This window comes from Nyctereutes procyonoides, unplaced genomic scaffold (assembly GCF_905146905.1).
Source record: "Nyctereutes procyonoides isolate TBG_1078 unplaced genomic scaffold, NYPRO_anot_genome, whole genome shotgun sequence".
In the NCBI taxonomy this organism is placed as follows: domain Eukaryota; kingdom Metazoa; phylum Chordata; class Mammalia; order Carnivora; family Canidae; genus Nyctereutes; species Nyctereutes procyonoides.
Genome location: NW_026575040.1, coordinates 4,593,087 through 4,618,798, shown reverse-complemented (window position 1 = coordinate 4,618,798; position 25,712 = coordinate 4,593,087). Strand labels below are relative to the sequence as shown.

The 25,712-nt window shown below is 45.5% G+C and overlaps 1 protein-coding gene across 2 annotated transcripts; it reads right to left on the bottom strand.

Moving 5' to 3' along the window:
• HEXA (hexosaminidase subunit alpha) lies at window positions 1–25,590 on the bottom strand. Of its 2 annotated transcripts, XM_055319969.1 has the most exons (14): window positions 25,299–25,590; window positions 10,103–10,195; window positions 9,119–9,184; window positions 7,387–7,433; window positions 6,771–6,881; window positions 5,797–5,898; window positions 5,217–5,349; window positions 4,427–4,607; window positions 3,360–3,446; window positions 3,022–3,094; window positions 2,128–2,311; window positions 1,824–1,914; window positions 1,295–1,399; window positions 1–246 (listed from the first exon to the last, which is right to left on the bottom strand). In XM_055319969.1, exons 1-14 carry the CDS (start codon window positions 25,549–25,551, stop codon window positions 183–185), a joined length of 1,590 nt encoding a protein of 529 aa, XP_055175944.1. In that variant the 5' UTR covers window positions 25,552–25,590; the 3' UTR covers window positions 1–182. The 2 variants fall into 2 exon arrangements, with proteins under 2 accessions (XP_055175944.1, XP_055175945.1); XM_055319970.1 differs by lacking the exon at window positions 3,360–3,446.
• Between the last annotated feature and the right edge of the window lie 122 nt (window positions 25,591–25,712).

Here is a 25,712-nt window from a genome sequence, read left to right as displayed (position 1 = left end):
TTATGGAAATATGCCACATCACTCTTTATTAGGTGCTAGTGCCAACACTGGCCCCCTTCTCTCCATGGACAGGGGCACGTGAGCAAGGGGCTGCGTTCCCCGGGCGGGATGCAGTGGAAGCCTGGCCCCATTACTGCTCTCCTAGGGCCAGCACCCTCTCCTCAGTGCCTGGGGCTGCTTGCTCAGGTTTGTTCAAACTCCTGTTCACAGTAGCCTACATTGAGGGGCTGGGCCTGGACACCTCGCCTGCAAGAGGACATGAAGAAACAGGGCAAGATGAGCCACTCAGATGGGGTCAGTCCAAGGCCCCAGCAACACCTCTGTCACAACCAACAGTCTCCCTTTTTCCCTATTTCGGTGGATCTCTAACTGCGGCTGTACACCAGAAGGACTCAGGGACTCTCATTTCCAGAGAGTCTTACTTGGCCTGGGGTCACATGTTGGCAAGAACAGGCCCCCGAGGTGATTCCGACACAGGGATGTCCAGGAATTTTGGGAAACACCTCTCTATTTCTACCCTGCCAGTCACTGTACCTGAGTCCCAAACAATGCAATACCGTTAGAAAGAGCTCATGTCTAAGGGGTACCTAGTGCTCCAGGCCCAGAGCCCCCCTTTAATGGCTCAAATCCTATAAATGCAGCAGCGGTGGGGGACCAATGCGCTGTCCTGTTCATGCACAGGGCGTGGACATGAAATCCAGTTCAGCTGCGCAAGTTCCAGGATGTGACCAATCTCCATAGGGGACCTCTGGGCATGCCTGCTTCATTATTCACATGTGCAACGTGCTAAGAGATGGTAAGGGACTAGCTCAAAGTTGCCCATTGAAGTGCACACGCTTGAAGCCTAGACCTTGCCATGCTGGCTCTCAGCTCTGCACTAGGCTGAGTCCTCCAGGTTCTCAACACTTAGTCAACGAATAAATTAGGGAAATGGACCATCTTATGCAGGCCCAACCCCAACAGTGGCACAGGCGTCATGAGAGGCCATAAACGCATGATGGCTAAGGGCATAGACTTTGAAGTTGACTTGGACCGAATTCTGGTTCTGAGTGATTTGGGGCTTAACTTCTCGGCACCTCAGATGCCTATCTCTAAAGTGAGGCTAAACTACCTACCTTCCAGAGTTGTGGTCAAGACTCAATGAAATAATGCCTATAAAGGGCTCAGCACGGTGCTTGCCACAAAGTCAGCCTCTGTAAGCATCAGCTTTTATTGGTATTTTTTTTCCAGTCAGTATGCCCCCAACTGGCTCCCCCTACTGCGGGAAGGGCCCCCCCACAGCCTGCCTGCTTACCTTAGTAGCTCACAGCGGAATTGTGTCAAACGTTTAAAGGCAGAGTCCAGGTTAGTCACCAACTTGTTGCTCCACAGCCTCTCAGCCACAGCCCCTGCTCTGGGCCTAGAGGGAAAGATCACGCACCAGGTCAGCTTCTGTATTCCCTGCAAGGGTGCTGGACACCCACAGGCTGCCGCCTCTTATTTAGGTGCCCTGGATTCCGGGCCAAGGTTATTCACAGCGACAACCTGGCTGGGGGGCAGGGGAGGGGGCTCCTAGGGATTTCTAGGGCTCAGCTCCAACTTCATTAAGATGTGGGTCGTGATCACACTTTCCTCCTCTCCCAAAGATATGGAACCAGAGTAAGTTGTAAAGGCATCATGAACTGTTATTGACAGTAGCAGCAGGTGTTCTCAAAATGTACAGCTCCTTCTTTCTCAGGCCTGGAAGGAGGGTACTTGTCTGGGGGTGATTGGACAGGAGTGAGTCTATAGGGGAGAACCCACATCCATAAACACAACCACCCACATACTCAGGAAACCCTTACCAGAGTCTGGGGGCCAGATTTGTGCTGTCCACATACTCTCCCCACATACAGGCCTCTCCACCAATCACTAGAGCCTTCTGCTGAGGACTTCCTGAGAGAAAACAAAAAACAACAGGCTGCTGGGGCGGGAGGGGGTTGGGAGGGTGCAACCCTAGGGTTTCCCTTCAACTACCTTCCCAATGTAGCCCTCTCTTCAGATTGGTCGTCTCAGCTAACCTGAAAGGTCTAGCCCAGACCCTCCGTCTCCTGCACTGTGCACCAGCCCAGCCTCCTTTGGTCAGCAAGGAGAGCTTCCTGCTTTCACCTTTAAATTCCAGGGGCTCCACCATGTAGATTTCACTCCAGTCAGGGCCATAAGTTATGTGATTCAGGTACCAGGGGGCAGAGAGCAGGGCACGGAAGCCAGCTTTGGTGATCAGCTCCATCTCCTTCGCATAGTGTACTGGCATCTCTTCTCGCCATACCTGAATGATTGTATCCGGCCGAACCTGTCACAAGATAATGGCACATAGCTGAGGGTATTTCTGGCCCTCATGCTTATGCAAACTAACCAGGCCAAGTGGTACGTGCCCGCTCTGCTCTCATGCAGCAAGTATTTCTCTGTGACTCCTAACCATTGAGCTCCTAGCCCGGTGCAGAGGCCAAGGATTCTGTAGGCCCTAGGAGTCCTCCCCGCTGCTTCCACCCCCAGTCCTTCTGCAGCCATAATGGGACAGTAATACCGGCTATGAGCTAAGGGAGACAAGCAGTGGGGCCTAGCATACTCATCAAGAACTAACACGCCCAAGAATCTCCAGATGTTTCTGAGGATGAGACAAGGTTCCTGCAGAGCTCCTGTATCTGGCAAGAGGCTGGGACCTAAGTGATCAGCAATGAAGGGAAGCAGCCCTGTTCCCAGATCTGGAAGACCTTAGTCTATGACTCAGAAAGGAAAACCTAACCCAGCATGCCAGGCTCAGGAATCCTAAGTAGCCTCAGTTTGTGGTGAGGGAAGATGGACAGATGTTCTGACACTCACACCCAGGGCTCATACCTCTGCGACCTTTCTGGGGGGAAAGGAGAGATGGCCCCTCAGTGCTCTAAACATTAAAGCCTAATCCAAAGCCAGGAAGGATCGATCTGTGCAGAGGCAGGAAAGGGCTGAGAGACCAGAGGGAGGTACTACAGGTGGCTCCTTCTCTCTCTGCCCCTGGCTCACCTTTACTTTATTATCAAACACTTCCTGCCACACCACATAGCCCTTGTCATAGGCAGAGACGATGTTCAGCAGCCTAGAGAGTAAAGAAAGGGTCTGCTCAGCTCAAATAGGTTCTAGGATGTTGGTGCCAGTGCTCCAGGGGTTGAGGCTAAGAGCCCACTCCTGATTGAGCAGTGTCTTCCCTAGTTGGGAACTGACTACTCCACAACTGCAAATATAGGGCAAAGTATCCCTTCAAGGGCCCAGAAAGTGGTCAAGCAGGACCTGGCCCTGGTATGGAAAGTGAGGACCCAAGACATAACACCAAGAAACCCTGCCCACCCTCCTTCCTTCCTCACGTCTGGATGTAGTAGGACTCCAGCTGCTTAAAGTCACTGCCAAAGCCTTTTTCCTTCATAAAGTTCTGGATATCTGGGTTGGACTTCCTAAATCCCAAGAGAAAATGAAGATTAATTATTTCAACATCCCCAAAGCCTAAAGCTTGGGGATTAGTCACCTGGCTTCCCACAACTTCTTTTTTCACTTGAGAAACCAATCAACTTTGGATCTCAGAGGCCCCAAATATGCAGGTGTGGCCGACCAAAGCTATGTGAAGGGAGCCACTGACACAGGCTGAGAAAGGAGGAGTTTGGATCCCAAGAGCTTTAAATATAAACTCTCAACAAGAACATATATTAACCTGCCTGGTCTACTGCTCTGTGGTCGTGGGTTTGAGGCTCTGGCACCAGATTCTGGTTTCCCTGTTTAACTCTCTACTCAGGCATATTCTGCTTTTTTCCCCCTTACCATTTATTCTTTATTCCAGCTGGCCACAAGTCTTGCTGTTACCTGCTGCAGCTCCTTCTCCCAAGAACGTTTACATTTCACTCACATTTCCTCCTGGAATGTTTTCCCCCTCCCTCCACTTCTCAAAAAGCCTATTTCCCCAGATCCAGCTCTATGGTCCACTTCTCAGAGAAGCCCATCAACCTCCTTTGAGCTAAGTAGATCTGATGGTTTGGACCTTACAGTTTAATACTGACTAGACACTTTCATATATTAGTCTCAAATTCATCTGTGTTTTGACTCTTTAACCAGACTATTTCAGAAAGGCGAGGATTATTTTTCTCTATCTTGGACTTTCCCAAGACAATTCTCTGCTCAGACCTGGTTCTTCTGTAAGTATATCGAGGATATGAAAGGAGGAAGGGACAGTTTCACATTTACAGCCTTGCCAAAATCAGGTAGGGCCCCGATGTAGGTCGACAGAGGAATAGCCCAAGACCTGAGCTGTCTGGACTGAGACAGACTGTTCAGAGAGGTTAGCCCCTGAGGAGCACCTGAGATAGGTAGCCTCTTAGGCGCTAACCTCTATGCTGAGTGAGCAGCTCATGAGGCAGGGATGAGAAGATCAAAGGGATCATACCAGCAGGTGAAATCAACCTCATCTCCTCCAAGGTGAAGATAAAAATCTGGAAAGACAGAGCTGACCTCCAAGAAAAATGAGCTCATGAATTCATAGGTACTGTTGAGAATGGGATTCACTGGTCCAAAGGTGCCAGAAGGATGAGACCCAGAGTAGCAAGGAGTCAATAATCCAGGGACACCTAAGCCGACAGAGAACCCCACATAAGTGTCACAAATACATAGACCCCCAAGCAGTCATACACTTATGGACATTAAGGTGTACAACGTAAGATAATCGTGTTCATAAACATTACATGCACGTAGGGAGGGACCACCAGGCATACACAGACACTGGTGATCATGAGTCTTTAGTCACAAAGAAATAAAAATATATCCTCGATCATAATCAGAGGTTGGGTTACAGCCAGACAGCTATCACATACTTTGGCCCTGACACACTGCTTCCAGCAGGGGTCACCCTTGTTCCCTAAGGGGGCTCTCGTACCACCTTTGGGCGGGAAGGAGACTGCCCAATTCAGCCAAATTGGCAAGATCTTTCTTCCACTCTAGGGCACAACGTGCAAGAGCATCACAAGGACATCTGAGAAGAATCTGCCCATAGTTTAATAGTAAACAGTGGCCTCTTTTGTCCAAAGTAGGTTCTGGTTATCTAAATTCCCAGGTGGAAGATGGTGATGGGAAACATTCTTCCAGGGACCAGGGCAGGGGCATAGCACATCCAAGAGTCCAATGCCCTGAAGCCCACCTAGGGGGATCAGTAGATTCTCTCAATCCGACATTATTCTTACCTGGTCCCCAGGACAGAGTGTGGCCAGGAGTGTCAAACTCTGCCAACACACGGATACCCCGAAGCCGTGCATATTCAATCACCATCTTTACATCCTGTGCTGTGTAGATATGGGTGGCAGGATTGTAGGATCCCTGAAAGGCACAAGACACCCTTAACAATATCAATTCTTGAAGGCTAGCAGAATAGAAGATACTAAAAATGCATCCAGGACTCCCTGCACCTCAGAAAGTCTACCCACAGCTCTTTGGTATCAGGGACCATCTCCTAGGATCTTTTAATTTCCCACAAGCTAGCACATCTATTGCTTTATCTGAGCATCATAATGCCAATGAGACAATAAGGCAGGCACACAGCAGGATATAAACAAACAAAAAGAAAATGAGACCAGGTGAGATTATCTTTCACAGAGAAAATTAATGGCAAAGTTCGGACACTCAAACTTAGGTCTCCTGGTTCCAAATCCAGGGCCCTTCCTGAATCTGGCTGGTTAGGATGAGAGCCAGTGTCCTTGCCAGCAGGGCCAGAGCCAGGCTCAGACATCAATCCATAAACTTGCTCTTGGAGAAATTAAGACATACCTTTCTGGTGAGCTCTGGAAAAGTGTAGCTGTCATATGGGAAGGAAGAGTCATCAACCAGATGCCAGTGGAACACATTGAATTTATTGTATGCCATGGCGTCCTGTAGATCAGAGCACACACTGTGAACTCATCACAGCTTCTCCAGTTTGGGCCTCAAACTTGGGAAGGTAGGCAGACTGGCAGGCTGCTCCACATACCCCGATAGGCTCAATCTGCCCCAGCTTCCTGATAAATGTTTATAGGGTCTATCTATCAAATCTTCCCATAGAGGGAAGACCTAGCACATTTCTCCTCCCAGGGCACATCCAAAGATGTCTGACAGAGGCATTACTTCCCTTTTTTGAGATGTGTTTTAGCCACATTGAGAGGACAGCTGAAACTATGTGGTACCCTGGTCTTCCAAAAGCACCACAATACCTCAAAGACTAATATTTCTTCCCACCATTTGTTCTGAGTTGCCTAACATTTATCCAAACTGTGAAGTCTATTGTTGAATTTAGTAGCCCCATAACCCACAAATCTCAGAGGCCAGGACTGATGAATGTGTCCACTCCTTTGATTCCACCAGAGGAGCAAAGGTAGACACAAGCTGGATCGCAACTGTAAGATAAGACTGGCCACCAAACTCAAGAAAGATAGGAACATCCTGAGCTATGGCTTTTGAACATCTGTTTCCTATGACCTTGTCCTTAACTAAACAAAAATAAGCTCGGCTTGATCAAAAGAAGCCAATTCCTCAAACCACCTTCTGCATTCCTGAAGATGACAAGGACATTGGTCCAGAGTAGCCAGTGAGGTAGCTTTAAATCATTCCTTTTTTTCTTACAGCGGATCATCTTTTCCATTTTCTCTAGGAGCTTGTAAAGTTACACATATTCCCTCTGTAACTCTTTAGGAATGTGGCAATGGGTCTACCCCTTACCGCATCACCCCAGAACACTAAGGGCAAAGATGGCCTTAAGGCCCGGGTACCAGAGTGTCCATGATGGTAGTCAGTGGCAGGTAATGGCGAGACGTATCCAACAACAACCCCCGGTGGGAGAAGCGGGGGAAATCTTCAATCTCAGTCTTGTTGATAAGGAACTGTGCAGACCAAACATTGAACATGTCAGGATTCAATGGGAACTCACCATGGAGGGTGGAGGGGGATGAGGAAAAGTCTCCTGATCCTTCAAAAGTCAATCTATGACTGTTCTGCAGAGCAACTATCTCCCCAAATGCCCCACATCTCAAGGACCACAAGCAGGCACTGTCAGAGGGCAAGAGTCCCATGCTAGCTAGATATAGCTGTCCCATACACCACTCAGCCTACAATTTCTGGATTTTAACTGTTAATCTGTTTTCTTTAAAGCAGTGTGGTCTCAAGATCATTACTAAATAATGACTCAGAGGAACTAAATTACAGTGATTCCAAACAGGCCAAATCTACCAAACCAGTTTCCACCCATGTCTTCTTCTAATTCTTATTGGGGCCATTTTGAACTACCAGGAATCTGTCTAAGGCAAAGTAAATTATTCCTAGGACTCTCAACACTGGGAGCAAATCCCAGAGATTTAAAAGGAACCCTTTTTGAGGGCCCCCACTTACCATGCCCTCCGGAGATCTCCAAACAAGTTGGCTAAAAGTCTCCAGACCTATGGGGAAGTAGAGAGGCACGGTAAAGGCTTAGGGAGGTGGGAAAAGAGATGCACCCATTTGGCAGGTTCCCAATGTGGCAGAGGAGAATGCTTGGGCACACAGTAAAAGTGGATATAGTATGGGCTTGATGAGTCTCAACACTGATGCAAAGGGGATACTACGAAGCCAGTATTTATTTTTACTCTCTTATTTTGGGAGGTGGCAGTGTAAGGGGTTTTAGTGCCTCTTGTAGGAACACACTAACCTTCAAAATCCACATACTTCTTATCCATATTCCCTAAGCCTTGAACTCACAAGAGCATTGAGAGAGGCCAAAATGTCTACTTGTGAGTACAGATGCAGGGACAAGCCAGCTCACATGGGTTAAGGCTTTCCATGATTAATACTGATCAGGAGCTGAGAAAAAGAGATCCTCAACCTACTACCCCTGCTATTATCCCAGACTGAATTATGGAAAAGTGATCGTAAGCTTAAGTTTCCAAGGAGCCTGGGTCCACAGCAGGATCCAGAAGACAAAGAATCATCCACCTTTCTTCTTGAGACCTTGAGAAGGGAACCAGCTATAGGGAGCTGAGGTATAGCCAGCAGCAACTGGCCCAGAAGGACTGCCCTAGTCCACTGGACACAAACTCCTACTGGATTCTGGCAAGGCCTGAGTGCAGGCATCCTGAGTCCAGAGCATTATATGTTCCCAAGAGCTGGAGTCCCTTTTCTGAAAACCCATTAGGAGGATTTCCAGAGTCCCCAGATTTCAGAATGAAAGAATTTGAGATCTTTTTCAGCATCTGCTTCGAGGTCGACTATTCCTATACTGCTTTGGCTTCTTTCTTCTCTGATTCTGACATCCAGAATTCTGGAGTCCTCAGATTTCCCCCAGCCCCAACCTAATCATAGCACCTGTACAAAAAGTGTAAGAGAGCAAAGAGGGGAGTCAGTCCCCTGTTCTCCAAAATACAAGAGAGGAGAAGAGGACAGGTAAGGGGACAAAGAGGAACCCAAACAAGGTTTGAAATCCTGTGAGAATTTCCCTCCTCATTCAACAGCAGGGGTTTTGCAAAAGTAGTATAGGTACTTGACTAAGTCTTTATCTAATGATCAAATACCTTTTCAGTAACCAAGCAACCTTGGTTACTTTTCAGTAAACCAAGAGGAAGGGTACAGGCCCATCACGTGTTAGCCAGTTAAGTGCTAATTTTCTCATGAAATACTATAGTTCTATACATCTTATTATTTACTTCCTTTTTCTTCTTTGACATTTATCTATTTCTTGTGATATAGTTTTTCTTTTTAAAGAACCTCTCCAATTATGTGTGTTAAGTGAGAGCTGAACAGGCAGTGTTTGTGGCAGAGTCCCAAGCAGCCTGTTCCCTGCTGGCACCCTCAGCATCAGCCTGCAGGGTCTCTCCCTGCTTCCCCAGAGCACCTGCCCAGGCGAGCTGCTGTTGCCACTGCATGTGCTGATACCTGTCAACTTTGAAGGGTAGGTGTAAGGAGAATACTCCCTTTAGGGACATGGGAAAACACTCCAATTGGTCTCCATAAAGAAAGCTTCCTCAAGTGGCGGTATGTGCTGCCCCCCGCCCCCGTCTTGTTCTCCCAACCCACCAACACTGACCTTCGCACTTCATGTCTTTCTCTCCCGCCACCCCCCACCCCCCGCCAGGATCAGTCCCCATGTTACCTCGGAGAGCTCCCCAGACAGTCTCAGACAGGAGGAAACAATGATCATCATTTATGGTCAGAGTGTCTGAAATGACAGAAATGACCCCACTGGTTAAAGACTTCTACTCTCAGATTACATATCCCACGTCCTGTGTAAATCCTTGAATCAAAAAACAATAGCAAGATCAAATTCTTTTTTTCCTTTCAAAGAGAAGACATCCCCAGAGCAGAGCAGCTGAAGGTCAGCTAGGTCTTGGGCCAGGGTGGGAGGGTGGTCACCCAGAGACTCTGCAGGCCCTAGAAGACAATGCCGGATGAGGGTCAGACTAGAACAGAAAAGCCCACTTGCCTTGTGGTTGTCTCCCCCTTCCAGAAACATGAGTTCCTGCCAGCCTGTAGCTGAAAGTATGAGGGGGATAGGGATGGTTGGAGGGTGTGTCCAGGTTACGATGTTCCCAAAGCCTTTGTAATCCCCCTCCTTTCCCTTTGTCTCTAGGCTTCATTCGCTACTTCATCCAAGAATGTGAGGAAGAAGCCAAGACTGTTCAAGCCATAATGTTCACTTTGGAGACTGAGAAGTTCCCAAATGCTGCTGCTCCGGGAGGACAGCACACAGCACAGGGCTAATGACTTGGCTTCATTTCAGTCATATCCAAAAACATTATGACCAAACATTTCTTCTCTCCCCAGAGTGGGGTCTCTCAAAGAAAATCAGCCAAGTGTACAAATTCGTACAATGGCAATGGAACTATATGTAGTCCAGAAGGCAGATGTCCTGTGGGACTCAGTGAAAAGCCACTGTGACGTTCCACAGCCAACCTTAAGACACTGGTTAGAGTGCATGACAAATTCACCTTCTACAGCTCTCAGCCTTTGGTGACCCTGGGTTTCCACATCATGGAGGGCTCTAGGCCTAGCATGAGGAAACTTAGGCCAGGCCAAGCAGAGTTACAGCTCCAGACAACCACTTGCTCTCTACAACAGGAAACAGGGTGATACTTACAATTTTCCAGTGACTCCAAAGAAGGAAGCTGGTTACATCCTGGAGTGATCACAAGGACAACCAATGAATTCTTTTCCAGTGCATGCAGTTTTCCTGAAAGGACAGGGTAATCTCAGTGTGGCTGACCTGCCATCAGAAGGAACAGGCAAAACCAAAATCCTATAGAAAGGTCCCTAGCTCTAGTCCCTTACGGCTCAAATGTGTGTGGGAAGAGGCAAGGGAGAAGAGGGCATTTACCCTCTTGTCGCAGGCACTCCCCCATCACCTGTTCAATTGTTTCTCATTTCAGTTGTGCTCCCCTCTCTCCCCAGTAACCTGCCCTGACCCAAGTACCAAAGGTCTGGCAGCAGCTCCTTGTAACCAGGGTTCTATATTTCTAGTTTGGTACAGTAAGCACGATTCCAATACCTGGACAACTGCTTCTAAACTAGAGGCAGCTTGAGAGCATTTCTACTCAAAGTGTGGTCTGCAGATTAACTCCTGACCTGACTTGCAATCTGTAATACCAGGTGAAAGGAAGGAAAGACACTGATAGATAGGAAGCTTATATGATGCCAGAATATAAATCGATTATGTCAGAATAAATGCATTATTTAGTTCTAACATTTTTTCATAACACATTTTTTGATAAAGGGACAGTTTTACATTCTGGTGTGTGTACTGCTCCTCTCACTGCAGACGGTCACTTGGAGTAGCACTGTTCTTCAGGGCTCCAGGTGAAAGGTTTCCGATTTTGTAAAAGCCCAGGAGCTGATGCAAGCAGATGACAGGAGGATCTCCTCAGCAAAGGAGGTCTGAGATCATCTAGCTGCTGCCCCCGCAAAGGTACATGGTCACTCTCCCATCCTGCTTCCTTCCCTCTTCCCAAACGGCTTCTCTGTCTGAGGCAGCCTTCTGCCCAACAGCGGAAAGCCACCCAGTGGGCCAACATCTAGCACAGTTCCACAGATGCACCCTATGCCAGCACCCCTCCCAAATCCAAAAGAGCCAAAGCCAAAATACTAATGCATTGTCCCTTCCCATCCTCCTAATGGTTCTTCTTTGTGACCTTCAAGGTGGTTCTGATTGTACAGCTCCAAGCCTGAACCTCACCGAACTCGCACTTTCTATTCTTTTTTGGAGCTATATGCATCTATACTGGCTCCACAACAACCATGACTTCGTATGGAACCACAGAGTTAGGGATAGGATAGCCTGGGAAAAGGCAGGGAGAGTGAATTTAGAACCAAACCGGATCCCAAATGTTATCCAATCTCTAGGCAGAAGTAACCCAAGAGCCTTGAGCCATTTCAATGAAGCCTGCTCAACCCTCCGAACACTATGCCACATGGTCTCATGTCAGCTCTTGGGCTTGCCAAGAAGCAAGCCAGTAAGGGGCCCTTTGCTACCATAAGAACAAAATGTATCCTTTCCCCTTCCTGTCAATACTCTGTATCCACACTAATACCTACCTAAATCCTATAGGGAAAAGGGAATTTTGAGTCTACTCTGGGCCACAACAATTCACAACTCCATTCTAAACCCTGAAAACTCATCTCCAGCAACAGAGAAGAGCCAGACTGTCAGGACAGAGACTACTCTCAAAGCAGAATCTATAAGGCCCTCCCAAGCTCTCCAAGCAGAGAGGCCATCTCTACAAATCCCCAAGACTGAGGAAGACTTCACAGAGAGGAAGGAGCGAATAAAACTGTAAGAGAATATTCCCCCTTAAACTATGCCCTCATCCCTCGCCTCCTCGCCCCTACTCCAATCCCCCATATCACAGAGCCCCAATATCAATGTGTGGAGAGTTCATTTGCATATCTACCCAGGTGGCCATCCAAAAAAGGGCAACATCCTGAGTTTGAGCATTAATTCCCTGGACCTCAGCCTACCAAACTGAGGAGAAACCACAACTATCCACGTGCAACTGCCACAGTCACTGTCCAAATGACACTTAGGGGCAGCACCAACAGCAGGTTTATCTGAACTATTGCCTGGAGCATAAGAAAACTGTAACTTTTGTTGTTGTTGATAGTGTATTTTTATTTTTCTAGAACACACTCTCATTCCATCCAGGTTGTAGACTCCTTACAAGATCTGATGAAAATGAAAAGACTTTTTTCCCCTAGAATAATGGCCCTAACTAAAGGCTCATCCCTCCACCCCCTGCCTCTAATCTTAGGTGAAGAATCCCTGTCCTAAGTGCTCTCAGGGACTCATTTGGGTTTAGGCTGATAAAGGAGGTACAGAATCATGGCTGCTATTTCAACAAGCCATGAGGGGGAAGTTCTAGGGGAGGCAGCAATGTGAGAACTGGCAAAACAGGAGGGACACTGGATCATTTAAAAGGATGTAAATAGTATATCACCACTGCGGTTTTCCGTATCCAAGTTGCTACCCTGAAGCAAGCAGGAAATAGGCAGGGGACAGGCCAGCTTCCTCCCATGCACCCACATGCTCTGCACTGGGAAGAATGGAGGTGTGTAGGAAGCATGGCATGGCACAGTCACAGTGAGCCCAGCTGGCACAACAGGAAAGTCTGATGCCTCAGGTGCTCAGGAAAAAAACATGGCAAACAGAGCACTGAGTTGGGAAATCAGGAAAGGCTGGTTCCAGTTCTGTGGCTGCTAAGCTGAGCACGTCTCGGGGCTCCTATTTTTCTCCTCTGCAAGTAATGGCAAGGCAGGGCCACATCCTGGCTACTCCTCCAAAGAGATGACACCTTGTGACTCCACGCACAGATAGTGTGCTTCAGGGTCCCATGCCATGGCCATCACCTCCTATCTCCACAGCCCTGTTGTCCTCCTGCTTTCATGCAGAGCTGCTCTCTTCCTCTAGTTCACCGTAAAAGTTTGCATCTTCTAAACTTAAAAAGGGGGAAAATTTCACACAGTACAGGAGTGTTTACAACGAAAACATTAGTTACCTTTGGCACCTCTCCCCTTTTAGCATAATTTAGCCTATGCCTCACAGACAGGCCAGCTCTGGATGTGGAACTCTTGAGACCCTTTTTCTACAAGTCCCACTGTTGGAACTTTCTCCACATGCCAGTGCTATGACCCTTCCATCAGTCTTTTTTTTTTTTTAAGATTTATTTGTATTTATTTATGATAGACATGGAGGGGGGGCACAGACACAGGCAGAGGGAGAAGCAGGCTCCATGCCGGGAGCCCAACACGGGACTCGATCCCGGGAATCCGGGATCAGGCCCTGGGCCAAAGGCAGGCACGAAACTGCTAAGCCACCCAGGGATCAACTCCATCACTCTTCTGTTCTCTCCCACCTTCACTTGCTTCCCTCCTGGCCTATGTGTGCATATCCCTCACCTCAAACACAATCTAGCCAGTACTCTCAGCAACCTGTCCTTTTCTTCTGCTCATCCAGTGGGCAAAACCTTCAACCCTGGATCAATCTAACATCTACCTTTTGTGCACTGACCCTGGCTACTGCAACCTACTGGAGGGAAGACAGAAAGTCATATAATGGCAGGATTTGGCTGCTGTACAATCATGGTCTCTCATTTTGGCTGGGCCCTTGATGTTGCCCTGAAAATCCCCCATTTCCACCACTGCGTTCTTCTACCCTCTGCGACAGCTATTTCAATTTTGAGCCACTTTCTTCAAGTCTGTAACTTGATCACCCCCCCCACCTTTACTCTAAGTAGACAATTAGAAGAGAACTCCTCTTTAATCTTTAAAGATTTTTACTTTACTTCTCCTCTCCTCCCTGACAAAAACATTTGCAACACATGCCTAATCTTTATCTTCGTCTCCTATCCTGGTGGAAGGCGTTTCGTTTCACCTGTCCTCTGGATCTCTCCTTAGGCTCCTCTTCGATAAATAATTTCCCCTTTCCCCCAAATCTTCAAATTATTTCTTTCTACTGGTTCTTTCCCATCAGCATTCAAATATTTCCAAGTCTTCTTGGTTGCACCTCTATGTCATCTCCAACAGATTCTTCCTCTTGCTTCTGGTCCCAAAGGAACCCCAGAGGAAATGCAGCCTAAGTAGTTAGGTGCTGAACTTCAAAGCCAGGCAGATCTGGGTTCAAACCTTGGTTTCAACACTTTCTAGCTGTGGGACCCTGGGCAAGTTATTTTCTCGCTGTGCTGCAGTTTCCTCATCCAAAAAAATGGGGATTGTGATTAGTCCCTACCTTACTGGGCTGTTGGGAAGATTAAATGAGTCCGTACAGGTAAAGGACTTCGTCAATGCCTGGCACACAAGTGCTCATGAAGTTGGCCATCCCAGTCCTCTCTTGGTAGCTACTTCTGACACCCTATCTACTCCTTAGCCCTCTATAACAACATGGCTTCCCTTTCCACCACTCCTCTGCAAATGCCTTCACCAAGGTCCTGTGGTTCTATAACTAAATTCAAGGGACCCTTTTCAATTCATTCTTCATTCATTCATTAAACAGTTATTTACTGAGTGCTTACTATGTGCCAGGATGTTCTAGGTGCTGGGGACACAGCAATGATCAAAACAGACAAAAATCCCTGCTGTGACAGAGGTAATATTCTGGTGGCCATGCACTTCTTCTGGGACCTCAGCAGCATCAGACATCCCTGATGTTCCTGAAACCAAACTCCCTTAGCTTAGGGGACATGGCTCTCTCTTGGTTTTCCTTCAAACTCTCTAAATATGCTTCCTTGTTCTCCCCTTTCTTCACCAGCCCCTACATGCAAGTATTCCCCAAGGTTTCCAGGCTTCCCCTTTTCTCTTCACTTATACTCTCCTTGGATAATGTCACCTACCCCATAGTAGGTTGATGATTCTCAAATCTACCTTTCCACACCAACTCTTCTTCTGAGACTTTAGGCTCATAGGCCTACACTCAAATGGCTTAAAAGTCCTTCAAATATTAAATACTAAGTTGAACTAACTCTTCATTCCTCTTGCTGGCTGATCTTCTCTCTCAGTTTGGTAACTGTACCGTGTATTGATTTATCTAAACCAGAAACCTCCTCCTTCTTCCACCTTTCTGACTAGATTAAAAATTCACACACCCATAATATTTATCGATGGTCTACTCTGTGTCAAGCACTGTGCTAAGCACTGAGAGTACCACACTAAAAAAGAGACAGCCAAGTTAAGTCTCATAATTACAAAAGCCTTATTATCTCAACATCATTACCATCTTCCCACCTCCACTGAGTCAATGTCTTAAGCAGCCTCTTGTAAATTCTCACCTGAAGGACTAAAAAATCTCCCAGTTGTTCTTCCTGCCTTCACATATACTCCATTTCAATCTACCATCCTTTGTGATCTTTGAATATGAAGGTCTTTTCTCTGCTCCTGTGCAGGAATTCTCACGGTAACACGATGAACTCTACAGAATCTTGAGAGTGCCACATTTTCTCCATACTTTCCTTTGCACATTTTGCTTCCCTCCAAGTGAAGCAAACTTCACATTGCCTCCACATCTCACTTAATTATCAAACAGCTGGTTCTTCCTTTTATAAAACTTTTCTGTCATTCCCCCACCCTTTCCTAAGAGATCTTCCTATGAGATTGTGAAGCAACGTATACATACATTTTTTGTAACACTTATCTTAATATATGCTGTTTATTTGTCTATCTCCTCACCGAGGCTGTAAGTTCCTCAACAGCAGGGGCCAATCTCAGGGCCTTTGTATTTCCAGAGCCTGACACACGGTAGTCATTCAATAAATGTTTGCTGAAAAAATGAATGATGCTAGAATTAAAAAATGCACATTTAAATGCTATGTATGCATAATGATTGTGCTACATGATAATTAGGCATAAAGGGCAAGTAGTTAATGGAGAGTTTACTTTTATACCCCTAAACCTAGGATTTGTGAAGTCCTGGGATTAGGGTGGGGAATGGTAAGAAGACACCCAGGCATAGAGGAAGTGTCTCTTCAGACACTGCTATGAAGACTCTTGGCTTCATTAATCCAAAGATTTGGATCTTTCAACTACTCTGGAAGGGAGAGATCATTCCTGCATCAGGGTACCCAGAAACTGTATCTTTATTTCAGTGCACAATAGCATCTCCTTGCACACAACCTGCTCCTCCCTGAACCAAAATATTTCCATCTTATCAATGTGTTTTTAATTCACAGAACTTTAGCAGCATGGAGAAAACATTCATTTCAGGTATAGAGTGGCATTTGGTTTGGCTTCTGGGGTGCACACTAGGAAAGTCAAGGTGCCAGCTTAGGCACCTTCCTGCTCCTTCAGGTGTACCCTGCCCCTTTCTGTCCTGGTGTTCTCCTAGGTTGGTGCCGTTTTGCTTCTCCGTGCCCACATTGTTCCCTGCCCCGTCCCACCTTTATATCTTCACATCCAGGCTCTCTCTCCCCATAGTCAGTCCAATGAAAGTCCTAGAAATCACTCATTTACCAATGATTTCTTTATTCCAACCAGGATATACTGAGCACTTACTGTACGTCTGGAACTGTGCTAGGCGCTGGGGCAGTTCAAAATAAAAACAAGCCCTGGTCCCTGCCCTTGAGGAGCTCACAGTCTAGTAGGAGAGACAAATACAAACAACAATTACAAAGCAGAGTGATAAGGGCTAGGGTGGATATTATAGCTACCTCCAGAAAGAAAGGGATGCTTCCTAGGAGAGGACTTCTGAGCACAACCTTCAACCCTGAGATGGTGTTTGCCAGGCTACCAACAAGGGAAAAGGCACTCGAAGCCTGGGAAGCAACTGATGCAAAAGTACACTGTGGTGGCTAGGCAAAGAGGTGAGGCCGCCCCTGTCAAACTTCTTATCCCGGCAAAGTAGGAGTCTGAGAACCCAAATGCTCCTGAGCCTGAAGCTCTTCTACAGTGCTGCTAAATTCACTGTTCGAGAACCATTCAGTCCTCATGAGTCCCAAGATTTTTCACCCTCTAGCTATTAATACCCACTCAGAATGCAATTGATCCAGCCCATAAACGAATGTTCTCTTGCCTATCTTCTTTGTAAATGTTCTGGTTAAAAGTTTTTTTCCCCCCTACTTTTAAAGTTTCAACTTGTTCTCTTCCTCTCTCTCCCCACCCTCAAGAGAGCACCTCCCTATAATTCTGGATCCCCAAAAATGACTCAGGTTAACATTTTTGCGAAGTCTTCCAATTTTTTTCCTAAATACACAGATTATTTCTAAAGCAAAAATGCAATCCTAATACATAATAGTTTGTAACTTTTTCCCACTTACCAAATGATTTGCAGACCTTTTAATGTCAAAATATACAGACCTACATCTTTACTTATAAATGCTGAATAAAATTCCATTTTTGAAATGTACTTTAAAAAGTGGGAAGTCCTAACTTCTCTCCTCTTTATGGACATTATAGAATGCTTCTAAGCTTTAATATTATAAACAATGCTTCAGTAAACATTCACAGCAGCATGGAGAAAACATTTGTTGGAGAGATTTCTATAGGAAAATTCCTAGAGGTAAGCTAAAGATAGGAAAATTTTTGGTTTTGACACTGCCAATTTACTCTTCCAAATTACTGTACTGATTTATATCTGAACCAACATACATGGGCCCATCCCTCCACATCCTTCCCAAACTAGACTTCTCGATTCTTTTTCATTTGTGGCAGCCTGATAAAGAAATATACCATTGTTTTAATCTGTATTTTAAGTATAATGACTGAATTTGAGAATCACTTTGCATTTACTAGTTATATATATGTAATATATAAACACACACATATATATGTGTATATATATGTGTGTGTGTGTGTGTGTGTGTGTTTTGTTTGTTTTTTAAGAGAGAGAGAGAGAGAAAGGGAGTGAGCAGGGTGGAGAGAGGTAGAGTGAGAGGGAAATCTTAAGCAGACTCAAAGCCCAGTACAGAGGCCAACACTGGACTCAATCCCATGACCATGCAATCATGATCTGAGCCAAAATCAAGAATCAGATGCTTAACCAACTAAGTCACCCAGGTGCCCCTTTAATGGTCATAGTCTTTGCACTTTAAAAAATTTTTATTTTTATGGATTTACAGAGCTCTTTTTAGATTTTAATCTGTCTTTTAAGATTGCAAATATTCCCCCATTTTGTCCTTATTTTTTTTAACCTTATGATTCTCTTGCTTTGACTTTTATGTAGTCAAATTTGTTCATCTTTTCCTTTATGATTTCTTTTGTCTGCTTGCTTAGAAAAGCCTCCTCTGCTTCTAAGACCATATGAACAGTTTCCTGTACTTCTAATAGTTTAATGGCATGGTCTTTATCTTTAAATCTTTAACTACCTGGAATTTATTTTTGTGTTTGATATGAGATACAGATTTAAGTTTTTCCCCAAATGGATAACCAATCATCCCTTTATATTTATTGACTAAACAGCTTTTCACTTTTGATTAGAAATGTTTCCTTTACCATGTATTAAATTCTTCCATGTATATGAACTCTTTGCTTGTCTCTGGAGCTTATTTTCGCGGCTATCTTATAGTCAGGAGGATCTATCATGTCATACTGCAATCATCTTTTGTCATGCTGCCCAGTATATAGACACTTCTGTTCATTTCTGTTCTGGAACCACACTCTCATTCCTATAAATGTTGTTTCTTCTCCTCCACCAAGCCACCTGGTCTACAACATCACCCACGCCCAAATGCTTTTTGGAATTCAATTATTGAACTACCAACATCTTCAGTCTCTTCTATTTCCTCCTTAACCAACACCTGGCTGTCCCTAGGAATACTATTTTCCCTACAACTTGCTCTGAGAGGCAGCTTCTTCTCAGTTGCTTCCAGGACAATTATCCTCTACCATCAAGTGAACAAAACACCTCTCTTCTGCGGCTTATGACATTCAGTTGTAAAATCTCAAACCTTTCCTTGTTACTAACACTCTGCAACAACTGGTCACCTCTTTATTTACCCAAGACTTTGGATCCTGGTCCCCAGTCTTCCTCCTCTCCATTCCAAGGCTGGCTTTCATCCTAGGTGATTTCAACATTCAAGAGGAAGAATTAACCCACATTCTAGCTTAGCAGTTATCCAACAATACCTTATCACCCTCCTGTGGTCACCTTTTAGACCTTCCTGTCCCCTAGAGGTATTCCAACTCATTCTCTCAAGCTTCTGTACCATACAACTAACCTACTGAACCATCCTAGATCTGTGTGCTTCAAACACAGTGACAATGAGTTTCTTAAATATATGACATGAAGGCTTCTTTCCTGAAGGCTTTTTTCACATGCAGTTCTTTCTATTCAGAGTACTACCTGCATCTCCACCAATTCCTACTTTCAAATATGATTGGACAGCTCTTTACGGAAGCCTTCTCAAAATGTGCCATCTCCACCCCAAAACACCCTTGTGGGTCAGGTGTTCCCAGAGTACCTTGTACTTATCAGCAAAAATGACTTTACTGATACTTTACTGGATGTCTGTATTCCCACTTCCAGAGACTATAAATTCTTTAAGGACAAGGACAGTTCAGTCAATATTCTTGGACAAATGTTACTGACAAATTATAGTTGCTTAATAAATACTACTTGTACTAAGGATGGATGGAAAGAAGGAAGCTGACCAGAAATACTACTGGAATTTGATAATGATGGGTCCAGGATCAAAACTTTCATAACTTGACTGCTAATGATTAAGCAATGAGATGTTAGAAGTTACTATCTGAGGTAATTAACACTGTAGTATGATCAGGGCTTACTCCTAGCAAAGGCCAGTAGTTTTCCAAATCACTAATCTGTATAATGCTTAGTGAAAATACTTAAGAGCAGTAGATTGCCCCAAGATTGCACACTGAAAAGAGCAAATCTTTGTAGACAAAGAGACCTGACCGGAAATTCTGCTCTACCACTAGCTGTGAAACTCTGCACATGTTACTTAGCTTCTGTGAGCCTCAGTTCTGAAAGATGGGGTAACACCAACCTCATACAGCTATAATAAAGACTAAAGGGTGTAATATACAGCAAATGCCACTCAATAAATGCTAGTTTCCTTCCACCTTCTACTTTTTCTTAAAAAGTCAGTTTTGCCACTTGGCTGGAGAAGCCCAGAGTACCTTGTGAGATAACCACACCACGAGAACAGTTTCTCTGAGGGCTTTTCATGAGCTTCTCGCAGGAGCCTGAAGGCTCCACTACTGTTTGATGGCACCCTGTATGGCAAACAGGCTGAGACTCCAATATACAAAAAGGACATAAGCTTGGTACTCTGAATCTGCCTCAAACTAGGACTATGGCTCTAGTTCAAAGACCAAAACCACTAATGTGGGATCTTAGTACTAGTTACTAGCAGGGCAAGGTCAAATAGGACAATAGTTAAACTTTTCACCTAGGACACAGTGTACCTGGTAAGCCATCTCCCTTGCTCTCAAAGCTTTACAAAAGAAGAGGAGGCTGCTTACTGATACCCAAGGTGATAAGCACCCAAACTTCCTGCATCCAAGCATACACTTCCAAAGGAAAGAACTCTACACCATACCCAAGTCCAATCACCTTGAAGAAGTGGACATAACAATAGCACATTATATTTGCTAGAGATCAGCCGAGTGCAAGGCTAAGGAAACTTTGGCAATAACAAAAGCAAAGGAAACAAAAGAGAGAAGTTGATACAGTATTGGGTCTTACTCATTATAGCCAGGAATTGAGAAGAAAAGCAAATCCATTTCTCTATTACGATGGATTACAGCTCCATAAACCTTGAAGCAGATCCCAGAAAAGCTGTCACACATTAAACTCTATCCTCTACAGATCCAACCTCCTCTCCTAAGCTGACCTCCTAGTCAGTGGCTCCACAAAGGAGGGAGAGAACTCCTAATCCAACTGGCTAACTCTCCTGTTGATGCACATTGTCTCTCTTATTATTACCAGGGCCAGCAGGGGAAATTTAGGAAGATGCAGAAATATAAAAGTAACCTCTTTAATTTCTAAAAGTGTTGGTTGGGCAGTAAAACTCCTTTCCTTCTGTGTAATGGCAGGAAAGGGATTGAAGTTTATGCCTTTATCTTGCTAAGAAATTGACAATGTGCTCCAGCAAAAAACTGTGTAACTGTAAGAAAAAAAATAGTTCACCATTGCTATTGAAAACAAAAGTACCAACTGGCCAAAAACAAACAAACAAACAAAAAAACCTGCAATGCCTTGCTTCACTCTTCTATTTGAAGATGAGGAAGTGAGGTGGAAGGAGATGGGAGGAACAGTAGCTCTGGGGCTCAGACTTAATTTTATTGTTTTATTTTAAAATCATCAAATTCTTCCTTCTACTGTACCTTTCTTCAAAGATTGTAAAGATATAGTCATCACTATCTCCCTGTTAACTTCAGAAATGCTTGAAATGGAGGCAGATTAAAAAAGCAGCAGCAGCTACTTGGAAATTAGGCAATTTACATGAAGGCACATTGTTAAGTGATTCTCTGGCCGACTCCAGAGTAAATCTTGTTCCAGACCCTGAGTCCTCCACGGTACAGGTTTTCAAGCAGAGTATCCAGGGCAGAGGTAGCAATGATAGTTCAAGGAAGTAAGACTTGAATTTTTCATAAACCAGGCCCAAGGTACCCACATACACCCTCATCAACCTGACCTTCTTGGGCTCAGTACTATCCTGGGCTATTGGGAAAGTGTTATGATTTAACCAGAAAGAAAAAACAAGGCTGTGGGAATAGAGCCTGGTTGAGGATTGGAGGCTAAGCTAGGCCTTGGGATTCAAAATGGAGCACAATTATTCTGGCCTTCACTACAAACTTTGCTCCTGCTACCTGTCTCCTTCCAAATTCTTGTATTTCACCTCCTTACGTATGTTCTCCACATACCCCTTCACAAGAAAAGTAACCCTACTACAAAACATTCTCCCTGTATGGTTTTCTTCCTGTTTGCTTTCAAATAATAAATTTAGTGGCAATCAAGTTTTCTCTGGAATAACTTGTCCTTGTCACAGAAAAGGTTAAAGATACATAATCACTATGCAATTAGAGTGGAGCATGAATCACCATTGTTTCTTCTTCCCAGCCCAGGTGCCCAACTTTTATCCGTTTCCCTCCTACATTCCCTAGGTGCATTCCCAAGGCATCTCCAATTTTGTAATGAGATAAGAGGCATTTGAGCTGGGACTACTGCATAGTGTGATCCTCCTTTCTCTGGAATCCACATAACATCCCAAATTTGAAATTGAAAAGGCAATCATTTCTAAATGAAACCTGCAAATCATCTCCTTTTTTGATAATCTTAGACAAAAATCGTAAGACTTTTTACTTTTATATGAAGTAGTCCTTTTAAGTTAATATATCCAACAAATAATTAAATATCTCTTATGTTCCAGGCATTGTAATAGAAGGAATGGCCAAAGGAGGTATTTTAGGAGATTTAGATTGTAATGAACTATGTCACTTATCAGTCACTTGATTCACACCTGAGGATGAGCAAATCAAATATTGATAAGGGCTGCAGAAGGATCCAGATACTCATAATAATCTTCCTTCCATTCTAAAATAAAAGGAGTTATTCTATTTAGGGACAATGGCATCCTAAGTAACTCATAGGGAAATGTGTGTGAATATCACAACTGGACGCAAACTTTGTAAAAGCCATTAAACACTATGGCTTCAATCAACTAGTTTCAGGAGAGCAAAGAAGAATTCAGTCAAATGACATAATCGGATTTAGCCACTTTACTTGAAAAATATAGGCTTTATCAACTCCATCAGGTACCCAGAAAAGTATCTGGGGCAACATCAGATCAGATCTTTGATTCATAAACAAGATGTGGCTCAATAATCAAAACAGAATTAGGTTCACTGAAGTATCCAGAGCTTAAACTAATTCCATTTAACAGGCTTAACAACATGCAACACACACCCTCCGGTTGGCAGAAACACCTCTCAACGACATAGACAGGTAGCAAATAGTCAACACCTTCATTGACCATTCAGCAAATGGTGGTAGACCACAGCTAATCCTTGAAGGTGAATTCAGAATTAAATCAAACCTCAATAACAGATTTGTTTTTCAAGGAAGTATAGATTCCACTGAATTCTAGGTTCAGATCAAAACCAGAAGTTGTGTTATATTAAGAAGTACACTGGCCCAGAACCTATGGAGGAGATGCAAAGCTGTTTAAAGCTAAGATTTAAACTGCACGTGTTTTCTTTACTATAATCAGCCCCACAGAGAAATACAGTCTGGTTTGGGTTGTGCAGGCGTTGCTTTTTCCTCCAGAGATTCATCCTCGTTTTTGCAGAAAGAAGATTACAGTTCATCTGAAAGCCTTCCAGGAAACGAATGTTCCAAATGGAAGGCTCCATGGAAGAACAACAGAGAAGGAAGTTATTTCTGTGTCTTTGGTTATGTTGATCCAAACCAGTTTTCGTTCTCTTAATGAAGAAGAACCCTCAAATACAGCAAATTAATTCACAGTAAGGTAACAAATTGAAATAAACATCTTATTTAGTTTTTTTTATGTCTCTAAATCTTTCATTAGGGAATTTACAGGACACCATTGCCACATATCCATCCGTTTCTATTTCCTTCATTAAACTGTAGACCTATAGCAACGGAGGTAACAGCTTGATTTAGAAGTATAGGAATTATCCTAATTTATACAATAGTAGCAAACGTTCTAATTATCTTTTGAGCATTTTATAACACAGTGTGTCCTTTTGCTTCTATTTCTTTAATTGGGCTGCAAAGCTTAAGCCTACTTTTTTTTTAAGCCTACTTTTTTTTTTTAAAGATTTATTTTAGAGAGGGAAAGAGAGAGAGAGAAAGCACAAATGCGAGGAGTGGGGGGGGGGAGAGAAGCTCAAGCAGACTTGGCGCTGAGCAAGGGGTGATCTCACCACCCTGAGATCACCACCTAGGCTGAAACCAAGAGTCAGACTTAGCTAACTGCACCACCTATGCTCCCTGAGTCTACTTTTGAGCAAACTTTTCTTGTAATCTCCAGAGTGCCCAGTACTGGAATAGGTATATACCAATTAGATGACAGATTTTTTTTTTCCACCTGCAAGTCAAGCCCTAACTGTTCTATACCAAAATAAATACATTCTGAGTGCCAATCTTGTCTAAGGCATTACTTGTCATTAAAGATTCGGAGAAATCGGTGATCTGCCCCACACGCAATAGCAGGCCTTTCATCCTCCCCAGCCTGATCCACCTTGCCAGAACGACCCTGATGCTGAGACTCCCTTTCTTTCCCTAAATTATCTATCACTCCCTAAGTACCATCTGTTTAATGAAATGCCGTTAAGTCTATAAATCAAACGAGAACATTTGTGAGAGTAATTTAATCACGCCTAAAACATAGTACAAGATGATGTTACCATATGGCCCAATCATGAGCGTGGCTTCTCCCGCTAAGTACCCGTACACCGTAACCGGAGAACCAGATTCCAAAACAGGGTGAAGAAAACCCTAAATTTTGAGCCCAGAAAGCAGAATGTCATTCCTTTGTGTTGCTGACTCTACTTAACCAATTTGCCGTGAAACAACCCTCAAAACACAATTTTCAGCAACGGCCTTAAAGCAAACTGCCCGCCCCTGTCTTAGAGGAAACCAACACCCAAAGCACTCCTGACTTCCTTCAACGCCGCACCCCCGCGCCCCTCCCCGACCTCTTTCTTCCCTACTCCCCCACCCTCATCACATACACCCTAAGGCACCCTGAGCTCAAGCGTGGCCTTGCTTCTCCCTGGAATACTCTCCTTGTTCAGTCCTGGCCAATTACACCCACCACCCCCACTTGAAGCGGCTGCTCCAGAATCCATTCTCCTACGGCAGCCTTCTCGGATCTCTCTCTGTTTTAAGCATTTACTGGACACGCCACGTGTCAGACACGCTTGTGTAACTCTGCGTGGGTCACGTCACTTGTAATGTCTCGTCTTGCCAGTGTTCGCTGTCCGCCCTGGTGTCCTCTAGCCGCCCCCGGGTCGCAGCCTCACCGGGGCCCTGCGACACCTGCGCACAGGCAGGGGGATCCCCTTCGAGGTCTCCCGGCACGGAATTCGCGGCAATTGGACATCCTGGTTGAACTACAGTCCCGCAGCAGGGATTCTTGGCGGCACAGCGCCCGGGGGCAGGATTCCGGGGAAATCCTGGCTCCAGCAGGCGGCTCCGAGCGGCGGAGCACGGAGCTGGGGACTAAACGCCGGGGAGGCCGCGACGGCAGCTGCAGACAGGGGAAGACCAGGGGCCGGGGGCTGGGCCACGGGGGTGGGGGGCCGAAGCCCAAGGAAGGGCGTCGCGGGAGGCTCGGGCGGGCTCCCTCGGAGCCGGGGCAGGTCCGACTCACTTGTGGGCTCAGGAGGGTACCAAGCGCGGGAGCTGAAGAGCAGGTCGCGGTAGCGCTGGAAAGCCTCGTCCAGGACGGAGCAGCCTGGCTGCGCGGCCGAACTGCTGTGGTACCGGAACTGGAAGTCGTGCGGGAAGATGGCGTAGTGCGCCTCGGAGGTCTGGATGTACTGCGGCCAGGGCCACAGGGCCGCCGCCCGGCCGGCGAGCGCTGCCGCCAGCAGCAGCGGAAGGCAGAGCCCCGAGGCCGCCATGGGCCGCCGCTCTCCCCGCTCCGGCCGGCCGGGCCACGTGAGCCCCCGGTCAGCTGACCGGCGCCCGCGTGACTACCGGCGCGGCACGTGACCGCCGAGGCCCCGCCCCCTGCGGCCGCCGCGCGGGGAGGCCACGCCCCCTGGGCGGCCGCGGGGAGGGC

Excerpts from the sequence above, each read along its gene's own strand:
- HEXA (XM_055319969.1), bottom strand. The coding sequence starts at position 25,551 with ATGGCGGCCTCGGGGCTCTGCCTTCCGCTGCTGCTGGCGGCAGCGCTC. Across the intron at positions 5,899-6,770 it reads CTACCATCATGGACACTCTG|GACGCCATGGCATACAATAA; the intron begins GTACCCGGGCCT and ends TCTGATCTACAG. Across the intron at positions 2,312-3,021 it reads TGTTTGATAATAAAGTAAAG|GTTCGGCCGGATACAATCAT; the intron begins GTGAGCCAGGGG and ends ATCTTGTGACAG.